This window comes from Cynoglossus semilaevis, chromosome 13, assembly GCF_000523025.1.
Source record: "Cynoglossus semilaevis isolate Cse_v1.0 chromosome 13, Cse_v1.0, whole genome shotgun sequence".
NCBI lineage: Eukaryota > Metazoa > Chordata > Actinopteri > Pleuronectiformes > Cynoglossidae > Cynoglossus > Cynoglossus semilaevis.
In genome coordinates, this window is record NC_024319.1 from 15,462,824 (window position 1) to 15,487,648 (window position 24,825).

Here is a 24,825-nt window from a genome sequence, read left to right on the forward strand (position 1 = left end):
TTCCACTAAATCTTGAAGAAAAAAGAATCAAAGGAGGTCGTTTCATTTTAACAAAATTCAAGGTAGGAATGTTGGTTAAATGTTTTTTTAGTACGAGGGGTCAAAATTGAATCATAATAAGTGTTGTTTGTGTACAGCAGTACACACTGCTCTACTTGAGAAGTAACTGGTTTTCATATGTTGCCTTTACCTTTCACAACAATTAGTCGATTAAATAATGCAAAAGCACCTTAATGTCAAATGTTCACAAAGAAACTTTATTACAAAGTGTCATTCAAATGCTTCACATTTACAGAATTTTTACAGTTTCTTGAGACATCCATGTACATTTGAATCCTCGTGTTTTAAACATAATGCTCGGTTGGAGCTTAAACAGTTTGCTCAGCAACATTCCAGTCAATTAAAATGCAAACATTTACAATAAAGTCAAGAATAAAGGCGTTCTTTCATTTATGTTAGGACCCATCTTTCACATGAGGTCAGTAACTGCAAGAGACAAGTGTATGTAAACACACTGCTGCAAAAACATTAGTATCTATCCCACAATCCCTTAGCACTCCTTTATAAAGTACAGATCTCAATGTGTTAGTAAAAACAAAGGTAAGATGCAGAATAACTCCTGTATCAGAAATCCAGATTGTCAAAAGGTCCACAATTATTTTTCTGGAGCTTCCACTGATGAGTTCACAATGGCTATATTTTGCATAGCAGGAAGCAATAAATATGTGAAAAATGAGAAATGTGATTTAACTATTTACAAAAACATATTTTTAATCACATTCAGGATTTTGTAAGAGCAAAGCTGCTGTTTGAATTGTGTCAGAGACAGTTTCCTGCCAAATTTCACAATTTGTGAAAAGCACTGACAGGTCATTGCTAATGCTTCACAGTAAGTACAAAAAAAAAAACATTTACTTAATAAATCAAACTACATTCTTTAAAACCAGTCTAATAAAATTCTGTCTTTGTTATTGTAACTACAACACAGTCATCTTTTGTGTGAGTGTTTCTTTTTGTAAACTGCACATTAACAACTATAAAGCCAGTACTAGTCCTACAGGTCATAATATAAAGTGATTTCATGCCTTTACTCATAACTTCATTAAACATGTGGTACATGTGGTTTAGACAAAGAAAATGTAGTACTGTATATCATGTAAACAGTGTATAAATACCTCAATTACAAACATGTGTGTCTCTTTTATTTAAGAAGGTCTGCAACAACTTTAAAAAGATTTCCATGGCAAGTCTCTCAAACGAAGAAGACAGCAGTGCACACTGCGGCCACTGGCTTTGAAATCCTTTAGATTGTTTTATTCAACTGTAAAGAAATGTGCAACGGTAATTCCATAGACCATATATAAAACATGTTCATAGCTAAATGGTCTGTTTTCCATCTCTGGTCACCCCAAGACACGATGCTTAGTCCTAAAGCTACAAGGCAAACCAGTAGTTCAACTTTTAGTTTTTGGTACCAACTACAACCACCAACAGTGAACTACAGCAGCACAGGCCTAGGAAGGTATGCTAAGGAGAGAACGTACTCCTAACATGCTCATTTTCCTTTTACGGGCCAAAGCCACACTGTACAATTAAGTAACACTATAAGTAGCGCTTCATTTCATTTCTTAAACCACACATATACACCAACGCACTTGTTCGTGCACACGGACACCACACACACAAAGCAAGCAAGAATGAGCGCACACATTTAACAACTAAGTCAGTCACCATATCTTAATAGGAGGTCGATTCCCATGCATACTGCTACATTGTTTGAGAACCACTGCACTAAGCAAGTATTCAGTTTAAAGTAGTCCTAAACTAGCACTGGACTGGGCAAACTCACTAGTTTGAAATAGACTAGGACTGAATGGAAGTCTATGAGAAGAGTGTTTCAAACATCTGTGTACACTTCCTGAGAGGTTTATGAGCTCTCACAATTTTTAGGCCCTAATGGATAGTTGTATCGATTTCTTAGGGAAAACGGACAATGACAGGGGATGGCCATGTAAAACAGGACCAAACTAAACTTCCAAAAAGAAGAGTATCCAGGATCCCAAAAAAATATCCAGACTCAAGATTTCAAGTAGATGGCTATGTCCATCTCTTGTATATGGTCTATGGTTTTTTAGTTTAGGTAAAACTTCCACACTACTTCTCCTTCCAAAACAAGCCAATAAGCAAATCAAAACAGCACCTAGTGTTAGCTCAAACCCTTAAGAACATCCAAGTTAGAACCACATTTTCTGAGAGACTCACATCCACGTACCGGTGAAGGTTAATCTGCTGTACTTTTCTGTACAGCGTTATGTTGTTGAGCTGCCACACAACATCTCCTCTTCTACAGTGTCTACAATAAACAATGAGCAAACACACACTGTCAAACAGCATTTTCAGTCAATGCGGCTTCTACATCTTTTGACAGCCAGTATGTATACATCTGGTTGTGGAGAGCAGTTGACAGATTGTTGTATCTACAGGTTAACAATTTCATTGCACCAATGTGCTGCTTGGCTTAAATCAGTCTCAAAGTAATACTAGATTCTTTTTATAACCATTTGAATTACAATCTTTCCTATTAGAAGGAATTGGAATTCATTGAAAGCAACAAAAATCCCCATTGAATTGATATGAAGTTAATATGAGTGTAAGGCTTCAGTAGTCGGCAGAACTGTGATGCACAAAACTGGCGTTTAGTGCCTCATCACTTATACTGCAGTTAGTGTAAGAACAGCGCAGGCGATTACTGCAAGAAAAACCTGCCCAGTACATATACATGCAAGAATCTGACCTTCTACTGAGACAGACTTCTGTCCTGTCCTCCAGATAAAGGACTTTTGTTAAAGATCTTCGAAACGTTTCTACTATTCACTATAAATTCTATATCATTTATTTTAAAAGTACACGGCAGTCACGGGTTAGTGATCGTTGTGATTGTGACTTGACTGCTAAAACCTTGCCATAAAGATCTGCAGCCAAATATGAAAGCTTTCCTCAGAGAAGCTTTACAAAAAGTCCAGCAGACTGACAAAGGAAAATGCCTGTGCTTTCCAAACAGTTTTCCTAAGGTTTAAAATACAACCAAGCCACAATATAAAAACACATAGTACGGATGAATTCAGAAAGTAATAAAAGATTGTAACGTGCCATTACTGCAGTGGTATCCCTCAAAATGTAGGCTGGCTGCTGGGAGACTGCATGGATGATTCATAGACATGTCACACACAAGACTCTTGGACTGGAGTTGTAATGTTATTAGGATCATTAAGACGTGTATATTAGGTATCACCTCCAAAATATTGCTTTACAGACTTTTTGGCACAGACCACAATTATACAACCATTCCATTATATTTGAAGCACAGTTGTACCTTCATGGGTACTATTCAAATACAGAATCTAGATCCAGCAAGTGGAACCACAGACCATTAGCACTTCCAAAAATTTACATAATCTCTTCATTCATTCATCTTCTACTGCCTAATCCTCTAAATTGCACGGGAGCTGGAACTAATTTCAACAGTCATCGTGTGAGCGTGGGGATTGCCATGGACTGTTTGCTAGTCTGTCCACAGACAACCATTCACAGTCGTACCTATGGTCAGATTAGGTATGTCCAGACCGTCCATTTAAACTAAACTGGTGATAGTTGATTTAGGGAGGAAGCTGGAGTACCTGGAAAAAACCCACACATAAGTGGAAAGAGTAATATTCACACATCAGGACCCAGAATCGAACCAGCACACCAGTGATCTTCTTTCTATAAGACAGGAGCTCTAACACTTCTTCCACCTTGTGGCCATGAAGACTACAGTGTAAAGGTGGCAGCATGTGTAAGCAATAACCAAGGAAGACAAAGAAGAAATGTGACAGGGACATGTGTTTGTGTGTATGTCAGAATACCAGATACCAGGGACAAATTTGCATATTTTTTTCCAGGCGTTTGGAAGCAGAAACATTTATTCCATGGTACTTCCTGGCGATATGCACTAAAATCAGGTGGAAGTGTATTTATAATGGGAACTAGTGCCTTATGTCACTACAATACCACTGCAGTAACAGTACAATGCACATATTAGTGTGGGTAGAAGGATACATGGCTGTGAATGTTGAGCCACACTTTTCAACATAGTTCTTAATCACAACGACGACGATGCCCCTATTTGGGGTTGAAGTTAAATGTTAAAATGCTATTTAGGTTTTGTTCAATCTGAACAAAGGTTTCAAGATCAGTAAACCTAATGAAGATCCAACAATTACTGACAATAAGCCATGGTCACTACACCACTGTCCATCCAGCCAAAAAACCATCGTCCTGACTCACACTATCGACAGTATCTTATGTATGGTATCTAGACTTTCTACTCATCTGCAGTTCGCACGTGTAGCTCAGATATTAGCGTTTCAGAAGGATTCGAGGGCTGGTCCTGGTCTTAATAGCTGAGGTAGAAGACTTGGTCTGGGGAAGGCTCTTCACAGAGCCTTTGGAAGTGCTGGAAAAGCTACCAACTAGTTCAGTGTTTTTAGTCATGTCCTCTGTGGTACCGATGGAAGAGTTGTTTGTAGCACCTTGAGTATAAGGGATAGTAAAACTGCTGGCTGGAGAAGAACACTTGGTAACATCTGCACCAGTACCTTTCTTAGCTGCCTTAGCAGAAGGCTTGGCAGAGTAAGTGCGTGTTGGTTTAGGATTTACGCAGACTGGTGTTACTTGGTTTGTAGCAGCCTTATTTAAGCTAGTCCTTGGAGTAGCAGTTCTGACAACACTCTTAGAAACAGCAGTCCTGGTAACCGGCTTAGGGATTGTAGATAAAGTGGGTGGAATTTGGGGAATTTGCTTCTCTCGCACTTGTCTGCAAATGACCTCACTGACAGGATGGAGGTCACAGTTTGAGATGATGTTGGCAAGTTTAACTGTATTTTTGGTGGGCTCCTGAGCAGTTATACTCACCACACTTAACTGATCAGCAGTTACCTCGTCCTCGTCACAGAGACGACCGATCGTCTCCAGCTTCACCTCTCTAGCCTGGTCACTTTCGTCTTGGCTTCTGTCTTTGCTGTTGTGACCAGGGATTCTACCATTATGGCTGTCAAACTCCTTTTTAACATCGATGGCCTCCTTCTCATCAGTATGACAGTGACTCTCCGAGGAGTCAACACTATTGGTGCACCGCAGTCCTCTACACTTCTTTGATGGGTTTTTGTCCAACTGTACCTGACTTGGAGGAGCAGAGCTGGTGTCTGGTGGGAGCCCTCTCTTCCTCCTGGATATCCTCTGGACACCAGGGTTCTCACACATTTGCATGTTGACGGAGCCATTGGTCAGTGGCTTTTGAGCTGGTGTACTAGTTAAATGTTTTCCTGAGTTGCAGAGAGTACTGATGGTCTTGGGTTTGCTATAGAGCTTGGAGACTGTTCGAGGGTAGAGAGGAGGTTGCTGTTTTTGAGGCAGCTGCTGGTTGATTTGTCGAGAGAGGTGGGATTTGCTGGTTTCCTGCAGTCGGTTGCTTCTTGGTTTAAGGGTATTGCTTGACCTCGTGAAAGGCCTGGGGGATCGTCTGCTGCCAACCCCTGAGATTGGCTTTAAGGGAGAAGCTGACCTCATAGAGGACGTGCTTTGTTGAGTAGGTCTAGTGACCACTGGAACCTGCAATAGAGGAAGTTTTGGGCTTTAAAAATTGATAAATGCATCACCCACTGATCTTTGCAAGTCCAGACTAGAAGCATTTGGAAAACAATGTTCTCGTATGATGTCATTTACAACACGGTGCAAAAGAAATGAGTACATCAGGAACAAATAAAAATGAACATCCAAGAGAGATCGCACCTAGGCTGAAAACAACCTGCTGTCATTATGTTTATGTTCATGCAACGAGCAAAGACAAAAAGATGGAGACAGACAGTTGTTATTGCAATTATATTCTTAATGTTCTGAAATGACTCTGGTTACAGCAGAGCAGCTCAGGTCGTCTGCCTTTTATTTAATTTTTTTTTGCTACTTTTTCCTGTTGGGGCACCTGACACCAAACTGGTCTGAAATTGGGTTACTTGACGGACAGGCCATCAGTCCATACTCAGGACTTGGCACTAACAAAGAACCCTTTTAATCCAATCATAAGTGACTGTGGATAGGAGATGTAACATTATTTCAATGGTTCCAGGATCTGTTTTCAGCACGTGTGATCAATGTGGATCACCCAGTGGATGTGAAGAGATTCATGGACAATTTTTATACAGTCTTGGACAAAGATTATACAAAAGACACAGTACATTAAAGCGTGTAATAAAAACAACAAAATAAATGACATGTGTATTTTAAAACTGAGAGTTCAAATGCAGGCGTGTCAAACAGAACCGTAAATAAAGCCTGACCAGACCTTGTTAGTCCTTCTGATCTGCAGGGACAGCTGGCGAGACCTCAGGAGGTGTCTCTCAGCCCCCTTTGTCTTCCTGTCCTCCATCCTCTCTCTCCTCCTTCTCCTCTGCTGTTCCTCCCCTTTCTCCTTGATAGTCCGTTCTCGGACAGTTTGAGGGCAGGAGGAGCCGTCAGCTGTCCTCCTCCTCAGGGATCGAGGTTCCCGCTGTTCTGTGGGACACAAAGACGGACACAAATACACAAAGAAAAATGATTACATTTCGTTGAAGTCCAAAGACGAGACACAAACCAAATGACTGAGGAAATTAGTACCTGCTGTTTTTCCTAATGTCCTCGTTTTCTTTCCATCAGCTTCAGTCTTGTGATTGATAGGAAGACAGGAAGTGAGGTGCTGAATGATCAAGGGCTCCTTCTCTCGTCCACTTGCTAAGAAGGCCATGTTTCTGGGTAATGCTGCAGAACCTATAAGAAAGTGGGTTAAGATTGGTGGGTTGAATGGTTGGATTTTCTTTTATTCGTACGTTGGACCAATCGTTGTGAGTATTGTGTGGGCTCATCCCTTGTGTTAGACACATTAAAAGGAAAAAGCTGAGCTGTAAAACTCCTGCATTTCCTCAATAACCTAAAAACTGAGTTTTCCTCCACCTCTTAAACAGAGGAAAGATAAGAAATCTTCCGTCTTAGGTCGACGTCGGGTCAGACAGTTGACAGGAGGCAGGTGCTGGCTGTTGCTGCTCCGTGATAACGTCATCAGTGCTGGTGGTCCTGGAGAGCTGGGAGGAGACTGGGCAAACTTCCTCTGTGCTTGAAGCCGTGGTCTGCAGACACACATGCGTACAAACAGGATCTTATTTTTGTATGTATATATGTATCTATATTCAGTCAATGTTATTTGTCTCGAAGGTGGTAAACAAAAACGTTTTATAAGCAGTGCAGGTCAGTGTTTTGTGAGTTAACATGACTGTGGTATTTAACAGCCTGTAAAGAACAGGCACAGACAGCAGCAGGTGAGAACGACGACAGCTGAAGATTAACTTTTCTGTGACATTCGTTCAGTGAAACTTATTACCCACGATATCCCAGGCTGGACAGTACATCATTTTTGTACAAACCTTTTGCTGGCAAAGGCATCCTTGTCATACTGAATCCTGGCAGGACGATGCTGCTGAGGACGTGTCTGTAACATCCAGCTCCAACTGGGACTAGCTGACGGGTTGGACTGACAGTGGCTGACGCTATTTAACCGAGAACCTATTAAAAAACAGTGGCAAAATAAGCTAGATAGCTAGAGTTTCCCAGCTGTGATAATAGACCAGAAACAGTAGAAGAACTGTACAGAACTGTTCAATTTTACGATGAAGCACTTTTGTAAATGACCAAGGAAGGCAAAGTGACCATCAGAAATTGGCAAGCGGTAACTTTTAGGTCAATTAAAAACAGATTACTCTTAAGAACGAGACCTTGTGTTTCAATGTGACTGCGTAAAGATAAAATAAAACAAAACAAAATAAATCAATAAAAACCAGAATGGTGGACATGACAACCCAAAAACATAAGATGGCATTGAATGTTGAGCCATACTTTTTAACATAGTTCTTATTCACAATGATGATGCCCCTGTTTGGGGTTGGAGTTAAATGTTCAAATGCTTCAGTTCTTATTCAATCAGAACAAATGTTTCAAATTCAGTGAACCTTCTGAGATGATTAGCGTTATTTTTTTAACTAATGGCTGAGTACAACAGGCTAGTGAACAGCTGTGACTGAGCAGAAAAGAAATAGCAGTGGTGGCACTGACCGCTCTGTCTGGGGGGTGTGCGTGATCTCAGGGTCCTGGCAGGAGCTTGAGGGGTGAGCAACGTCCGCGTATTCTCACACGTGCAGCTGTTTTTCACCGAGTGTTTGTGCTGAGCACCAGGTGTGTGTTTGTCACTTAGTGTGTGTTTGGAATCTGGCGGCAACAGGTTGTTTCGTGTTGTATGTGAGCGAAGTGTCCTGGTGGAACCATTTTTTTTCTGGAACTTCTGTCTGTTCTCCTGCACATCTGTTTGCTGAACACTGTATGTGATTTTCCCTGCGGATTGTGGCTGCATGTTGTGTGTGTGGGTGCATCTGTTTTTTGGTGTGTGTGAGTCCTGAGACGAGTTAGGTTTTTGCCCTCTGTTGGTTTGTTCCTGACGGTGTGATTCTTTTGAAATGTGCATATTTTGTGAAGGTTGTGTGTTTTTCTGGGAACTTTGCTGTTTGTGTGTGACCTTTAGTGTTGTCCGTGTCTTTTTCTGCGCATGCGTGTTGAGATGCGTCTGTGCCTTCCGCGGTCTATATAGGAGTGGATTTTTTGACATGTTTTTGTGTGCACGTGTGTGCATGCGTGGCTGTTTGTGTGCAGTGCGGTGTGTGTCTCTAAATTCCCTGAGGGAGAGGAAAAGAACTTTGCGGACCAGACGTTCTTCACACCATGGCATCCCATCACTGATGTCCTATAGAGACAAACAGACAAAGAAACAATTAGCTTTGACTGCAGCTTCAACTACTACACTGCACATTAAACATCCTTGTTGCATTTTTGGTGTCCCCAATGCTTTGTGTTGTTTCATCTATAGTTGGTCATTTCTTGGCAAACAATCAGTTGTCTATGGAAACATTTTTTCACCCATTTCTTGGGTTTTAATTTTTCTCATTTATTTTGCCTGAAATGTTTTATTTTACTTTAGATATCTGTAGGCATTTTTTGCTATTACTTTTGAAATATCTGAATGTTTCTGCTACATTGTTTTGTACTATTGTAGCTATTGTGGCTTATATATTTCATTCAACAAAACCTTTTCTAATTTTTTATTTTGAATCGCGGTTTGTAAATTTGACTACTTACAAGTTTTTTCTTGATGATGTTCCGTTTGGGTCTGTCTGTGCTCATCTTGACCCACAGACAATGAGCAGGACATGAATCACAAACCGATCAGGTGTAGAAAATCCACCTCTTTATCCTGGTGAAATTGGTGTAGAGAGAGAGACAGAGTCCGACTTAAGGCTGTCTAAACATGATCAACAAAAATGATGTGACTCTAGCTCTTACAGGTAGTGGATCTCATTCGAGCAGACAAGAAGACACGGCTATGCACGTAACACTTGGACCTCTAGAATATATGGGCTACCTAAATTGGCCAAAAGGTTGAATTAGTTGACCTGGTCTCAGGGGTCTTATCTAGGATGTAGGACTGGCGTAACGATCGGTCTACTCTACTTATGTTACTTTTACAATACCAAGATCTCACTTCGCCTACGGGATGTGTCAGAAGGAACGTTCTGCATTGTACAAATCTGTAGCAATCTTGTGAAAACATCATGTCCACATGTAGTAAAATCTTCGACAATGTCTGATTAGTCAAGAAAGTTCTGAATGAACAAATGAAGTGTCGGTCGGTGTTGATAAACTGTACCTGATGTTTTGACCGGTAAGTGCACAACTAGGAGGGCAGAGCCCCTTTAAGACCCCTCGTGGTGCCGTGGCCTGGTGTTCCTGGGAACACTGTGTATAGAACAAATGTCCACGGTGCATGTGTCCATACAGTGGAGACAAGTGGACGCCACAGTTGCACTGCAGTCATATTTTTAAACAAAGCAATGACTGTCCATTCATCTGTTCTGCAGCATCTGCTCTGCAGCAGCAGGACCGGCGAGCACCGACCAAGCACCGGCCTGGACCAAGCAGCCCATGCCCGTACCACCTCCACGCACCGTTTGTAAAGCCATTAACGCTAAAAAACGATAACCGTGAACCACCCACCTGCAGCAGGATGACCAACGGCTACAGCGGAGGCCTACATCCTGAGCACCGACCGACAGACAACCGGAGAGAAGGAAGGCACACGGACTCACTCACTGTCTACCTTCACCGGCTCCGGCAGTGAGCCACTCTTCTCCTCCCCCTTCTCCTTTCTTCTTCCCGTCACTAAGCCGCTCGACTCTGTGGTGAAGCCATTAGAGTTCCTCTTCCACCGGCACGACTGTTCGGTTCACCACAACCGCCACCGCGGTCACATGAACCACGGGTTCCGAGCCAAAGCCTGTTGGGGTTTGTTCCAGTACGAGAGCATTGTTGTCACTACGGTCACTGAGCGTCACCGTGTCGTCAGTCACGTGACTCGGAAGTAGGTTGATGTCCGGAATTCTGCTTCTGCTTAGTCTTCGACTACATAATGTTAATTTATCTACATAATTAATAAATATGGCTTCAATGTTGACGACTGAATTTGAGACATTTAGTGATTTAGCACGCCGAAATATTTAATTTAGAGTGTTTCCAGTGTTCATCATGAATATGTAAACTTTATACTGGTATTTTATTTTGAAAGAGCTGGGCGGTACAAGAAGGCTGCCAAAGTTTAAACATTTTTTTTACAACTTTTTCTCATTCGGCTTCCGTTATTCCTTTTTATTTCTGTTTCCCTTTACTTTTTATCTGATAAAAAAATGCAAACTTATTTTAGAGGAAACGGGCTGACTAAGCTGTTATCAGCATTTTCACACACAATTGGACACTTTGCAATGACGTCACACAATTTTGCGTGTCTATTCCTGAGTTTACGGGACAGGCGCCATGTGCTGCCAAATAGTATTCAACACCAGCGAACACATTAGGTTTAAACGACACCATTGATACTTAAACAGTGCGTTTGACATTTACCAAACATTTGTCCAAAATGCTGCACACATTGCATAATGACCTCTCTGTAACACACTCACAATACAATATCATTTTCACCCAAACAGCAATTGGTTTGATTTTACTAAAGGTCATATAATAAACAATTGAATGGGTGAACATTTAATGAATTTTGTTTCTGTTTAGTTTATATTTACTGACTCGAGTTGGCTTGTTGGCTGTGTAAAGAAAACGAACACGCATACTTGACAATGTATTTATTCTGAAAAATAAGACATTTCAGGCTCAACAGATCACCAACAGATACCGGTATTCTTTACTTCACCCAACCAGAAAGAACATTTAGGATGTGGAAAAATAGTCAAGAATATGTCTTAATAAATTCTTAATAACAAAGCCATTAATATTTTCATTCTCCAATTCAGTACATGAGTTTAGTACACATCAATACTAGAATTGATCAAATTGAACCCTTTTGTAAGAGGAATGTGTCATGTGGTCTAAATAGAGCAAAGACTTTAGACGCACCTGCGTCTGCTCTTCACTCACTGCACACGTCTAAGAGTTCTTCTGTGGAACCCTCATGATCACCTGATAATAGAGACAAAAGCACAAGAAAATAAATTACCCATAGAGAGACAACACAGCTGGACATTGTTTCTGCTCTAAATAATAAACTTAGACTCTTGAGTGCCAGTGTGACGTAAGAAAAACTGTGGTGACCCCATCTGGATGAAGAGCCACATGATGTTTCACAACTTTGGTTATGCTGCAGCATTTTTACAACAACATATAGAAATGCATTCATGTTTAACATTACCGTTTTGACCTCGGTGTAGGCCTCCAGGCCGTACTCTCCCAGCTCTCTGCCGCTACCTGAAGCTTTGTAACCTCCAAATGGAGCCTGAGCCCCAAACACGTCATAACAATTAATCCTGGAAACAAACAAATGAAGATCCCAGCTGGTAAAAAAAACGGCAAATGTGAAGCATATGACAAAGAACGACAATCTAAGTGCATTCACTCATAACTCTAAAATCAGTGTGTGTGAGATTTTTGTGGTGGTCCTACCAGAATGTTCCAGCACGGAGAGCGCTGGAAAGGTAGTTGGCCTTATCCAAGTCCTTCGTAAACACGGCAGCTGCCAGGCCATATTTGGTGTCGTTGCCTCTCTCCACCACCTCCTCGAGGGTTTTGAATTTAAGGATTTGCATCACTGGCCCAAAGATCTGCAAAGGAACATGCCAAAAAAATAAACCACAACACAAACCAGATAATAGATTTCGATCCTTTGCATGTGTCCTTTTGTCAGGTACACCATAGACTTTAACTGTCAGGAATATTATTATTATTGCCCCCCGTTGACCAAGGAAAAACCAGAGAGACCGTTAAAATAGTTTTTTGGGTTCCAGTTCATGGATTTCATCCCACCTCCTCTCTGGCGATGGTCATGTTGTCCTTGACATCTCCGAATATTGTAGGTTGGATGAAGTAGCCTCGGTCTGCTGCCACTCCTCCGCCGCACATGAGCTTGGCTCCTTCTCTCTTCCCACTGCTGATGTAGCCCAGAATCTTGTTAAACTGCTCCTGGTCCACCTTCAGAGGAGGACAGATAGGAAGAATAGAGTCAGAAGTCAGTGATTATCAATAGATAAAAACTGTGTTTGTGACAGAGATGAAGAAGTTACCTGAGGTCCCTGCTCAGTCTTCAGGTCAAAGGGATTTCCCACCACCCGTTTCTTCGCTCTCTCAATGCTGCGCTCCATAAATTCATCATAAATGTCTGCCTGGACGTAGGTACGAGAGCCGGCGCAGCAGCACTGGCCTTGGTTAAAGAACAGGGCAAAGTGGGCCTGTTCCACCGCGTGTTCCACTGAAGGGGGGGAGAGAGAAAAAAAAAAATCTGTCTGTTGGAAACATGCCAGACATGTCTTTACCCCAGACATGTCAGACATGTCAGACATGTCTTTACCCCAGAGCTGCCGTTTTTGCCCGGGGTGAATGAGTTTTCTTGGTATTTGGATCACCTCCAGAGCAATTCATATATTTCTTTTTTGGCTTACATGTCTACGAGAATACACTATTGCAGTTATTAACACATGACAGCAGAAGGTCACACTGGTACAGTATACCCACTGTCAGCATCAGACAAGATGATGTTAGGGCTTTTTCCTCCCAGCTCAAGAGTGACCTTCTTCAAGTTACTGCTGCCTGAGGCCTGCTGAATCAGATGACCCACCTGAGGGAAAAGCACAGATCAAATGGCATCTGTTAAAGAAAACAAACACAAACACCAGGATGAAAGGTGTTACAGTCAGAGGGAATAGTTTTATTGAAGCATGTCTGTTGACAAATGCTGGAACCAGGAGACACACCAAGACATTAATGTAGGCTTTCACTAAATACTAGGCAACAAAAAACAGTCCTGTCACTTCCATCATGTTTTTGAGTGTCTTCTTCTTTTTCTTTCGGCTTTGTCCCTTTTTTTCAGGGGTTGCCACAGCAAATCATTGATTTCCATCTCTCCCTGTTCTCTGCATCTTCTACTCTGACTCCAACTATCTGCATGTCCTCCCTCACTGCATCCATATATCTCCTCTTTGGTCTTCCTCTCTTTCTCCTACCTGGTACCTCCATCTCTAAGATTCTTCTACCAATGTATCCACTGTCCCTCCTCTGCACATGTCCAAACCATCTCAATCTGGCTTCTCTAGCTTTTTCTCCAAACCTTCCTGTCTGTGTTGTCCCTCTAATGACCTCATTCCTGACCCTGTCCATTCTTGTCACTCCTAAAGAGAATCTTAGCATCTTTAACTCTGCCACCTCCAGCTCCTCCTCCTGTCTTCTGCCTATTGCTACTGTCTCTAAACCATACATCATGGCTGGTCTCACCACTGTCCTGTAAACCTTTCCCTTCACCTTAGCTGACACTCTTCTGTCACAGATCACTCCTGACACTTTTCTCCAGCTGTTCCATCCTGCCTGTACTCTATTCTTCACCTCTCTTCCACAGTCTCCTCTGCTCTGAACAGTTGATCCTAAGTACCTAAATTCCTGCACCTTCACCACCTCTGCTCCTTGTAGCCTCACTATTTCACTGTGAGTGTGCAGTGGAAAAAATGTCCAATGGAGCAGTGCAGTAAACCTGGAATACCCCTTCAATACAGGTTTGTGTTTGTCCTTACAGCTGGAAGCAGAGTCATCTTTATACACGTTTGGATTCCCTGTTGATTTACATACACCTTTCACCTTTGTCATCAGCTGCCGTTTTCTTTCATCAACAACATCAAATTTCGTTGTCTGCTGTGTTTACCCACATGTAAATCAACACTGACTAAACACAAATAAAGCTCAGTACCTCTGTAGATCCTGTGAAAGCAACCTTGTCAACATCCATGTGCCTCGCAATGGCAGCACCTGCTGAAGGTCCCATGCCGGGCAGGATATTCACGACTCCTTCAGGGAAGCCCACCTTGAAGAAGAAAAGAATCATGGAACAAGTTCTGAAACCATTAGAAGGCCAAGCTGTGGGTTTTAACTCTTAGTACAACAGGCACCGCTTCTTTACAAGACATTACTGTGCTGATGTGACTCAGACAGAAGTACCATTCAAAGGGCAATGCCTAGTTTGTCCTAACATAAATGTTACAAAAGCATGTGATGTGGGTGACAGCTTAGGGACCGGTTCCAGTGGTGTACAGTAGTATTTCTAATCATATTTTAGCACTTTAGGAGGTAAAAAAAAAATCATGCTTCCAAGGTTTCCCTTGTAACAACCTAGCAGTTCTATACAACAGCAGGTCAGGAATGTGATCAGATCAAACACTACTGTCACAACAGGGTGAGCACTACGACGTCATTGTAAAGGAGCAAAAAGAAACCTGGTACCTCTTTGATCAGACTGGCCACATAGAGAGCTGTGAGGGGCGTCTGCTCCGCGACCTTCATCACCACAGTGTTGCCGGTGGCGAGGGCCGGGCCCAGCTTCCAGGACTGCATTAGGAGAGGGAAGTTCCACTGTGAAAGAGAAAGGTAGAGAGTGAGGATCCAAACCTTCATCCTATAGATGTAATGTAACCTGCATGGTTCAAACACACAGTGACAGGTGCACACTAACACCTTCATTTCCATGTTTGTTTGCCATAATAATCAAAGTATAAACATTGTTAAGGAAGCAATAAAATCCGTTTTCTTTTTGACCCCGTGCTCTCTGACTCCAGAGTTTAAACATCATTAGGTTTTCATGGTTCATGGTTCAAGGTTCAAGGTTTTTATTTGCCATTTGTGCATAATCCATCAGGGCTCTAAGAGTCAACAGTTTTAAGTTGTATAAAGCAGTGTATAGAAATAGGAAATATAAAAAAATATATGAAAGATGTAAAAAAACAGTGTACAGCATTGGGGGGTAAGTCGTTATTGTCAAGCAAGAAGTGGAAGAAAATACAGTTGTAACTTCAAGTACCGACCAGCAGGAGAGGGCAACGTTGGAGACAATAATGGAGTGATAAATAATAACAGTAGTAAATAGTGAGTACCAAATGGTCTAGTTCTGGGATTGTGAGATGGGGGGAGAGGGTGCAGAGAGAGAGAGAGAGAGAGAGAAAGGGTGAGGGCAGAGAAAGAGTCTTTTTGAGTATTGTCCTGGTGAGAATATTGCACCTTTTTATCAGGGAACTGCACATTTGTCATTAGCTGAATTGCACTTTGTACAACAGTAAATCAAAATTGCACAATTTTGTTATTTTTGTGACATGGTGTTTGTTAATTTCCACGTGTTCAGTAGTTTTGATTTGCCATCAGTCTGACTGTGGCCGACTTTAAAGTCTGTAACTGTAGAAAAAACACAGAGGCAGTATAACAACAAGAACAGTTGTACACTGCAGCTTTAAGTGTACTATTTGCATTCCCCAGCTGGATGTTGTTCAGCAGCACATACCGTCCCAGGCGCTGTTTATAGTCCACCCCTGAGATCGAATAAAAGATATTTCATGTGACTCTGAGGGAGTATTTTCTTCATAGTTTACAAAGAGTTTTAAAACCCTTGTCTTTGTCTGTTTGTACGATTTAATCTGCATTAGTGCATCCATCCAATCAATTACTTTAACATCTGCTTGTCTCTCACCGGAATGATCTGTCCACACACTCCGACGGGTTCATGTCTGGTGTAGCAGAAAAAGTCCCCGTCGATTGGAATGGTCTTTCCCTCCCACTTGTCAGCCCAGCCAGCGTAGTACCTGAACGCAACACAAAGGACTCAGGTATGAACAATATTTTCTTTTTGCTCTAATTCTTTATCTCATCTTGACACAAAGAGAAAGAGTTCAGTCCATTTGACCTGTGCCCAATCTGTTGCTAATTTTCCTTTTTTTAAATACAGCTATTAAAAAACCCCACAGCAATGCCTTTGGTCATGCATATGATTTAATTTAATTTAATTTAATAAATAAAACACTTTATCTGTCCCAGAGGGGTGATTTTAAAAAGACAGCCTAGAATAAGACATCAAAAACAACATCCCATACATAAAACATTCAAGTAAATTAAACACAAAAAAGACTAAATGAATGAGGAAACTGTTCATGCATAAAACAGTGGCACATGAAAGAGAGACGATTGGAAAGAGAGAGGAGGCGCTAAGGAACAGTGTTGACAGACAAGGTAAACAACATTCAGTGTTATGGATAACACCTCTGATTCCTACAACCTGGCAGCTCTCAGACATTGCCAAGGTGTCTATATACAGTGGGGCCTCCATATACAGTTTAATCCATGCCACAGCAGCACTCGTATGTCGATTCATGCGTATGTTGATTGAATTTTCCCCATTAAAAATAACTAAAAAATGAAAGAGAGAAATAAAGCAATGGGTAAATAACCAAGTGAGGGACAGTGAGTGAGACAGTGTCGACAGTGTGCTTACTCTTGGAACTTGGAAAATTGGAATTTCAGGTAGCTAGTATCTCAAGGCCCCTCTGTATGTCAAATAAGTGAATAAATGTCTCTGATCGTAACACTACAAACAACGGCAACGATACATCCTTTGGAATTGGGTGTGGTCACATGATTTGTCTTTGTACCACAACCCTCGTTTCAGGTATTGAGTATAAACACCAGAATATTCCCAGCAGTCAGTTAGAACTGAGGAAGCCTCGTAACTGACGTAACTGCTTTGTACACAAACGTGTGTGTGAGCTGGCAGTACTACCTGAGACATTTGACAACATTGGGCAGATCCACCATGTAGGCGACAGCGTATGGCTTTCCATTGTCAAGGGTTTCCAGTTCCTGGTAGTGAAAACAAAATGTCAACATTTTCAAACATTAAAGCGCAATTCTATTGAGCGAGTTAATCGCCAAAGAAGTCAACACAAACTGTCCAGGTGTTTGAGAACTTTTACAGCATCTTGGAGGGGGTTTAAAGTTAAGGTGGCATTATATGGTTCATTGTCAATGATGCCTGTATTATAGCTACTGAGAAAATTGAACAATAAGCATTTGTATTTAGCTCTGAGGAGAGAGGTCAGAGACACCTGAATTACAACACGGTCCTGGAGAAGACATTTCTGGAGGTGAACAAAATAAATACAAAGACTCACAGCCAGATAGGCAGAATCCCTCTCAATGGCATCAGCAAGGCGGTTGAGCAGGAGGCCGCGATGTGAGGCATCCATCCGTCGCCATGGTGATCCCAATTTAAAGGCATCTTTTGCTGCTTTCACTGCTTTGTTTACATCTGCCTGTAAATATTAAGATTTTTTATTATTATAATTATCTCTATGTATACAGGTTCACATCACCAATGTGACGTGTTTGTGCATTTTTTCACTTCCAAAATTCATCAAGCGGGCCGGATCAAACACCCCAGCTTGCCGCTGGCCGGTTGTGACCCGCTGTCTTTGTGTTTGACACCCCTGCTTTACCCTTCCTTTATCGAGTCAGTGACAAATGTGAAGTGAGGCCTCTGTTTGCACCAAAATTTGTTTTACCTCATCTGCTTCTGCAACCTGACAGATGACCTCTCCTGTGGATGGGTTGATGGTAGGAAAGGATTTCCCGCTCACTGCATCGTGCCACTCATTGTTGATGAACAGCTGGGAGAGTAAAACAGACACAGAGGTTATCGCTTCATTTTGAACTTTTGTTTTAATCAGAGAGGGCACTAACTGGCACAGACAGAGAACAGTGTTGGACATGCACCTCAATGCACCTCACTTTAAACCTAAACAGCTTCAGGATTTCATGTAATTAATGTTTGCAAAACTAGTTCACCAGCAGCTTCACCTTAAATGAAACTGAATTCTCTGGGCTGGGTTGGTTATTAGTGTTGGTGTTTTCTTTCTATTAAGTGTCTGCTAAACACCAGTTACAGAGAAGCTCCACCCTGTCAATCTGATAGTGAACTTCTAAACCCTGCAAAAACAGGAAACACACACCAGGAATGTGGTCTTAAAGAGACAGTGCATCTATAAACTTCTAATAAAATAAAAATCTTCTAATAAAATGTTCACTTTTTTAACAAATGCAAAAATATTTCAAAGCACAGACTTCCAGAAAAAGATAATGTTGCACCAACACTTTTAAGTATTTTTACTCTTTACTTTCAAGATTAAAATGTGACCCAAAGTTATTTTTCCATTTGTGAATTTGTGTCTTTCTGTCCTTGAGAAATAACAGGCTCTAGGTAGAACGTAGATGCAGCTTTGAAAGTGTTGCTTCTGAAGAGCTACACGGCTGTCAATACAACAGCAAATAACAGCATGATACAAGCCCTAAAAACATATATGGGATATTCTGTATTCCAAAAATAACATAAGGTCAATTACCTCTGCACTCATTTAACATGTAGAAGATGATTTGGATTTATGATGTGTGTGTGTGTGTGTGTGTGTGTGTGCGTGTTTGCCCACTGTGAGGGAGTGTGTCACCTCACACTGTAATAAAACTGAGATCTGTGCAGCGCTGATCTGCTGCTTCTGACAAAAGAAGACATATGAGCGGTTGTTGATAGTCTGTGAATAATTCACTTCAATTCCTGATCACAGTCTGGAACACATCTTATCTGGAGAGGATTGTGCAACAGCAGTTTGTCTAGATAATGAATGTATAATCCTCTGATTCCTGTGGTTAAATCAACAAAACCCATTCTTTTGACCTGATTAAGAAAGACTTCAACAAAGTTTACTCCGAAGATTTTGTAATACAATGTGTCAGATTATCATTATGTCATCAGGCGGTCTAACAAATGTGTGTTAAAAGTTATAAAATAAGAAATACAATCAGCATAACTGTCTGTACACAGACTGCAGCATCTGATTCAAATACATTATTTCAGTTAAATCATTTTATATTATCTTTATTCAAATAAAAAACAACATATTTATTTAGATTATCCACTCCATAAATTACGAATTCGCTTTACAAAGGTATTATCAAAAACTTAAAAAAAAATAAAATGGTAAAACAAATGGCGTTGAGCTGCACAGGGAGTTACAACAAAAGATTGTATTATTATTATCATTATTATTATTATTATTGAAGACATTAGAGGAGATCGTAACTATACTGTTACGACCACTATATACTGTACTTTATACTGTACAATATACTGTACTATACTAAGGCACAGAAACCTTTTGGAGTTAGAGCCTCTGCAAATCGTCCTTTGGTATTAAGGCGCTGAATTAATGCAGTGAATTAATGAAACGCTGAAGCTAAAAACCATACAATTTTTCCAGCAGTGCAAGTACCCCAGAGTCTTCACGCACTTGTTGATCACTACTGCCTCAGGAACTCCCCGACACTCAAACATAGTCATACCTTGTTGTAATGGACCTCGGGCTGACCACTAGGTGCGGGGACAGCGGCGGCGGAAAAGGGACGTAATGACAGACGTCCAAATCCTGGAAAAGAGCGTGAGAGGACGGATCGAAGCATGCTTGGGTCTTGCTTCTGCACCACTCAAACCCTATCTCCAGTTCTCAGGCCACTTTTAGTGATGTGTCGTTCGCGAGTGATTCGTTCATCATGAACGTGACTTCCGAGTCATGTAAAAGATTCGTTCGTTTTGAACTCACGAATCACTCTCTGTGTGAATTAATCACTCACTGCGAGTGAATCAGTCTCTGCGAATTAATCACTAATTGTCTCACTGCGAATTGTCTCACTAATTGTCAAAATGAGTTTTACATTCACTTGTCCTCTACCAGGATTTTTCATTTGTGATAGACTGCTCGGGCTGCACAGATTCGTTCTTTCAGATTTGTTCACAGAATTGTTCTCACAGAGTCGTTCAAAGATTCGTTGTCACATATTTGTTTTCGCAAAGTCGTTCTCGTAGATTCGTTCTCGCAGATTCGTTTTATTTGTCACGTGACAGACAGCTCGGGTGTCTTTTGCTCTCATTCATCTTAATCACTGTTACGCGGTTAAACAACAATGACAGGGAGGATAAAGGACACAAGTCATTGTAGTGTGTTTTTCTTTCTTAGGTTTTCACATGGTTTTAATTGCTTATGGCATTTTGTGTACTTTGTAGACAGTAGAACAGCAGCCTTCTTTACAACGCCCACAATAGGGCTGAAGCGCCACCTGCTGTAAAAAGAGAAGAGGTCAAATCGAGACAGGAAAAACCGTTTATGTTTAAAAATCTAAAAAACCCTAAGGTCTGTTCTCCTATCCACTAGGGGGCAGTAACGACAAGCCAGGTGGTGCCGTGACCTCACAGTACGATAAATACTTCCTGAGCCGTAATGTAGAGCAGTTCAGTTCAAGCATTGAGTTTTTATTAGCCTATTCTCTCCAAACGAAGTGTATTATTACAATTTTTTAATAAACTAGCATAGAACAAGGTGACAGGTAAGACTCTGTGTTATAGGTTATCTTAGCTCCTTGATACGGCGAAGCTACTTTGCCTTCTAGCCTGGCTAGTTGCTGCGGTTTAATAACATTCTAGGTTCCTAAAACACATTTGACCGAGCAAAGACAGCGTTTTCATCAGAGACGCCCAAGTCTTACATGAATGTAAGTATTTTTTTATTTTAATTGAACTTATCTGTTCACGATGCTAGCAGTGAAGAATTGCTAAATGTTATTTTCAGCGTAAACCTGTTCGTCTTTAACCTTAAATGTGGCTCTGCGGCGAAATTAAAATAGTTCGGTTGTATCTCTTCATTCTGAACGTTTCTGCGGCCATTGTCTAATCACTGTCGTTCTCTGTAACAGCATGGCGCTCAAATCGTCTAGAAGAGATGGAGGCTGAAATGGCTCTGTGAGTATAATATGCTGTTTATCACAGTATGACATATGCATACATTGAAACGTAGCTGTGTCATTTACCAAGACACTTGGGGTCCAAAGAGATCACTTTAAAAACTTTGTACTCAAAGAATTTTAATACATAGACACAAATACACAAGATTTAAAATATTCCGATGTTATGTAGGTATTTAGAGAACTATAATATTGTTGCAAACTGTTGGTGCATCAAATTCAGATCTGAAATAACAAATATGGGTGAACAAAAATAATTTCCTTTTGAGTAAATCAAATGTTCATCACATCTTTATCATCAATCAGTCTTTAAAGGTTAAACATTGAGAATCTAATTTTGTTTGTTTTGCTAAAGTTTTGAGCAGGAGGTTCTTGGCGGACCAGTACCAGTGACGGGAAATACACCTGTCATCGAGGCCCTGCCTATGGCTCTGGCTGTTCCAGCTGTTCAAGTCGTGCGACCAATCATAGGCACCAACACCTACAGACAGGTTCGGAAATGATTGAGATAAGACTACGTGGACAGATCTTGGTGGTCCTCGCCCTCAGGGCAACTAAGCACTGATCTTCTCTCTCAGGTCCAACAGACATTAGAGGCCAGAGCTGCCAGCTTTGGAGGTCCACCACCTCCAACCTTTGTGGGACCAGGTAATTTAAAACTATACATGTACACAAAGAGTTTTAGCTAAATGTGAGGTGGTAGTGGTTTCTAATAGTTAGCAATGGTGCATTTTTGTCTACCTCTGGATTTACCTGTTGATCTCTGGTACATACAGGATCCAATTTTTTGTGACCTTAAATCTGTCACTTTTGATATTCCTAAAATAAAGCTTTAACCTACTGCTTTATTTAATATTGTGCAGACAATTCCACTTAACTTCCTGCCATGTACCGTTGAATAAAATAATGAAAATATTTCATTATTTTTATTTTTCCATTGTCTGTTCCAGTCCCACCTCTTCGCCCACCACCTCCTCCAATGATGAGACCTGCCTTTGTCCCACACATCCTGCAGAGACCTGGTGAGATCACCACACTAGAGATTTAGTGTAAAAAAGATCAGTGCATCTCTAAAGTGCACATAAGCTGTTTGTTTGTTTGTGTGAAAAGTTAAAACTGCTGAGTTCAGCGTTGATAAGGGCCTTGAAACTATACAATACTCAATTCGGCAGTGTCTGCAAAACTACTTTTTAACAATAACAGTAAATATCCAGGAAGAAGTAATTCTTCAAATACTAGAGAAAAGAGCAAATATATCCCATATGGTCACTGGTTTTCTAAGAATATTCTCTGCCTTTGTCTAATAAATGTAACCTGTTAATGTGATGTATACTCTGGTCTCAGCCGGTCAGAGGTTGCAAATGATGCGTGGTCCTCCCATGGCACCTCCTCTGCCCAGGCCTCCTCCCCCTCCACCTATGATGCTCCCTCCTACCCTGCAGGGCCCGACGCCTCAAGGGCCGACCCAATCCATTCAGCACATGCCCCCTACACCTCAGGTGAGAGAAGGGGATGTAGAGCTGCTTTATTTTATACATTTTTAAACGTTTTCTTTCTAACTAAATATCTTACTGTGTTCAAATGTTACTGGCGTGTATTCCCTAGGCCTCTGATATGGTCTCTGTGGTCTCAGGCCCACCAAGACCACAGGGACCCCTTCCACAGGTCAAACCCCCACAGTCTGTCATCCAGGCAGCACCCACCGTATACTCTGCGCCTCCTGCTCCAGCCGGAAATAGGAGGATAGATGTTCGTGCTCAGAGGCAAGCCAGGATGGTCTGTGATCATTTTATTATTATTTCATTACAGTGACACAGTGCTTACAGAAACCAATGCATGTGATGTGTGTTATTTTAATAGCAGTTTTTTAACCTAACCTTTGAGTCAGATTGCCTGTTTTGGATCATGAATTTTGGTTTGTGTGCATCTGTGTTTTTCAGGAAGAGCTGGCGGCTCGTGTCGCAGAGCAGCAGGCAGCGGTTAAAGCTGCAGGTCTGCTGGACAAGAAGGACAGTGACGACATCAGCAGTAGCAGCAGCGTGATAGGGCCCAGCATGCCTGAGCCGGAGCCCGTTCACAGTGAGGTACAAGCCACTCCTATAATATGACCCTTTATTTCAAACCTGCACGTTTGTTTTAACTTTAAAGAATGGTTGATGACAAAGAGGGTCCCCAACTGAAATCAGAACTTGCTTGAAAATAGACAAAATTCAGGATCATGTAATTCTTACAGCCTGTGGAAAACACCTCAGAGGACAAGAAGAAAACAAAATCGGAGAAAATGAAGAAGTGCATCCGTACAGCAGCGGGAGTCTCCTGGGAGGATGCCAGTCTGCTGGATTGGGAATCAGGTACAGACGGCTGCACACACTGGCACTCTTTGACAATATTGACTAATTAGTTCTTGATTTAACTCGTTCAAGCCTATTTCATGAGTGTAACACGTGCTGTTTATATTCCATCCTTTGATGTTACGGTGCAGATGACTTTCGCATATTTTGTGGTGATCTGGGCAACGAGGTCAACGATGACATACTGGCCAGAGCTTTCAGCAGATACCCGTCTTTTCTCAAAGCTAAGGTTTGTTTTTGGCACCTTCATACCTTCAGTTAAGTTTTTGTTGTACTTTTTGCTAAGGCACAGAATTGGTTTGGTCATTGTGTCCATACATTTTTATCATCAGGTGGTGAGAGACAAACGTACAGGAAAGACCAAAGGCTACGGTTTTGTGAGCTTCAAGGATCCAAACGATTACGTCAGAGCCATGAGAGAGATGAACGGTCAGTCTCTTCACACCACAGTCTGAGATTTCTCACCTCTGAATTTCAATGGTTTCATTGTGTGCAGCAAAGAGTGTTCAATCTGTTACTTTTCTAGGAAAATATGTCGGCAGTCGGCCCATCAAACTGCGGAAGAGCATGTGGAAAGATCGCAACATGGATGTGGTTCGCAAGAAACAGAAAGAGAAGAAGAAACTGGGGTTAAGATAAAAGTATGTGTGTCTTAAATATTTTCAGACGTGAGCGCCAGATTATATCTAAGGAATGAAAACTGTACATTAACTAGAGTTTGCTTTTAAACCAGTTCACATGTACAACAACAGACTCATAGATCTCTCACTGTGATTAATCTGCATAGTCTTATCAGAGCATCATGTTGCAGAAAACATGAATTTACAGACCTAGGTGCATGTCTGAAAATGTGTGCGTGTTAAGTGCCCCATAGTGTCTCTAGTATCAGTGATCATTTCTTCTTCTTGCCATCTTGAATAAAACAAATATTTCTAAGTTTTAATGCGTGTGTTGAGTTGTCACTTCTTAACAACTGTGATTTGTTCTAGTCTTAATGAGAAATTGATGTCGATGAAAAATGTTGTTTTTCCAGTCTTTAACTGTGTTTAATACAACAGTCTGAAGTTTTCTTAAACACCAATTTGAATTAGAAGCATATATTTGAATTTAAGCCAAAGTCATCTGTGTAATGAAGACATGAATGGAGGCGTTATCAGTAGAA

At 41.3% G+C, this 24,825-nt stretch overlaps 3 protein-coding genes across 6 annotated transcripts; 1 reads left to right on the plus strand and 2 right to left on the minus strand.

Annotated features, from left to right (window-relative positions):
• Window positions 1–236: 236 nt before the first annotated feature.
• LOC103388718 (protein Jumonji-like) lies at window positions 237–10,538 on the minus strand. Of its 4 annotated transcripts, none has more exons than XM_017038072.2 (8): window positions 10,268–10,538; window positions 9,250–9,364; window positions 8,176–8,857; window positions 7,491–7,629; window positions 7,024–7,196; window positions 6,691–6,840; window positions 6,380–6,588; window positions 237–5,649 (listed from the first exon to the last, which is right to left on the minus strand). In XM_017038072.2, the coding sequence occupies exons 2-8, from the start codon at window positions 9,292–9,294 to the stop codon at window positions 4,399–4,401; spliced, it is 2,649 nt and encodes an 882-aa protein (XP_016893561.1). In that variant the 5' UTR covers window positions 9,295–9,364; window positions 10,268–10,538; the 3' UTR covers window positions 237–4,398. The 4 variants fall into 4 exon arrangements, with proteins under 4 accessions (XP_016893561.1, XP_024917210.1, XP_008322066.1 ...); XM_025061442.1 differs by having other exon boundaries at window positions 10,261–10,538; XM_008323844.3 differs by having other exon boundaries at window positions 10,257–10,538.
• An 800-nt stretch (window positions 10,539–11,338) lies between these two features.
• LOC103388719 (aldehyde dehydrogenase 2 family member) lies at window positions 11,339–20,053 on the minus strand. The gene is made up of 13 exons (XM_008323845.3): window positions 19,861–20,053; window positions 18,030–18,134; window positions 17,640–17,780; window positions 17,249–17,328; window positions 16,166–16,277; window positions 14,932–15,060; window positions 14,402–14,515; window positions 13,180–13,282; window positions 12,732–12,916; window positions 12,475–12,639; window positions 12,115–12,272; window positions 11,864–11,978; window positions 11,339–11,634 (listed from the first exon to the last, which is right to left on the minus strand). The coding sequence occupies exons 1-13, from the start codon at window positions 19,975–19,977 to the stop codon at window positions 11,602–11,604; spliced, it is 1,557 nt and encodes a 518-aa protein (XP_008322067.1). The 5' UTR covers window positions 19,978–20,053; the 3' UTR covers window positions 11,339–11,601.
• Window positions 20,054–21,281: 1,228 nt separating this feature from the next.
• Window positions 21,282–24,606, plus strand: rbm42 (RNA binding motif protein 42; the record flags this gene model as incomplete). The annotated part of the gene is made up of 11 exons (XM_025061541.1): window positions 21,282–21,310; window positions 21,668–21,803; window positions 21,891–21,960; window positions 22,263–22,334; window positions 22,657–22,811; window positions 22,918–23,088; window positions 23,253–23,396; window positions 23,546–23,663; window positions 23,795–23,892; window positions 23,996–24,092; window positions 24,190–24,606. Coding segments are annotated over 11 exons (1,203 nt in total), but the record flags the coding sequence as incomplete, so codon positions are not given.
• Between the last annotated feature and the right edge of the window lie 219 nt (window positions 24,607–24,825).

Bases quoted from the DNA above. Each gene is read 5' to 3' on its own strand.
- LOC103388718 (XM_017038072.2), bottom strand. From the start codon at position 9,294: ATGAGCACAGACAGACCCAAACGGAACATCATCAAGAAAAAACTT. The intron at 8,858-9,249 runs GTAAGTAGTCAA...TTGTCTCTATAG, and splicing joins ACATCATCAAGAAAAAACTT to GACATCAGTGATGGGATGCC. The intron at 6,589-6,690 runs GTACTAATTTCC...TGTGTCCCACAG, and splicing joins GACATTAGGAAAAACAGCAG to AACAGCGGGAACCTCGATCC.
- LOC103388719 (XM_008323845.3), bottom strand. From the start codon at position 19,977: ATGCTTCGATCCGTCCTCTCACGCTCTTTTCCAGGATTTGGACGTCTG. The intron at 18,135-19,860 runs GTATGACTATGT...TTACTCTCCCAG, and splicing joins CCGAGGTCCATTACAACAAG to CTGTTCATCAACAATGAGTG. The intron at 13,283-14,401 runs GTACTGAGCTTT...CTTTTCCCTCAG, and splicing joins CTTTCACAGGATCTACAGAG to GTGGGTCATCTGATTCAGCA.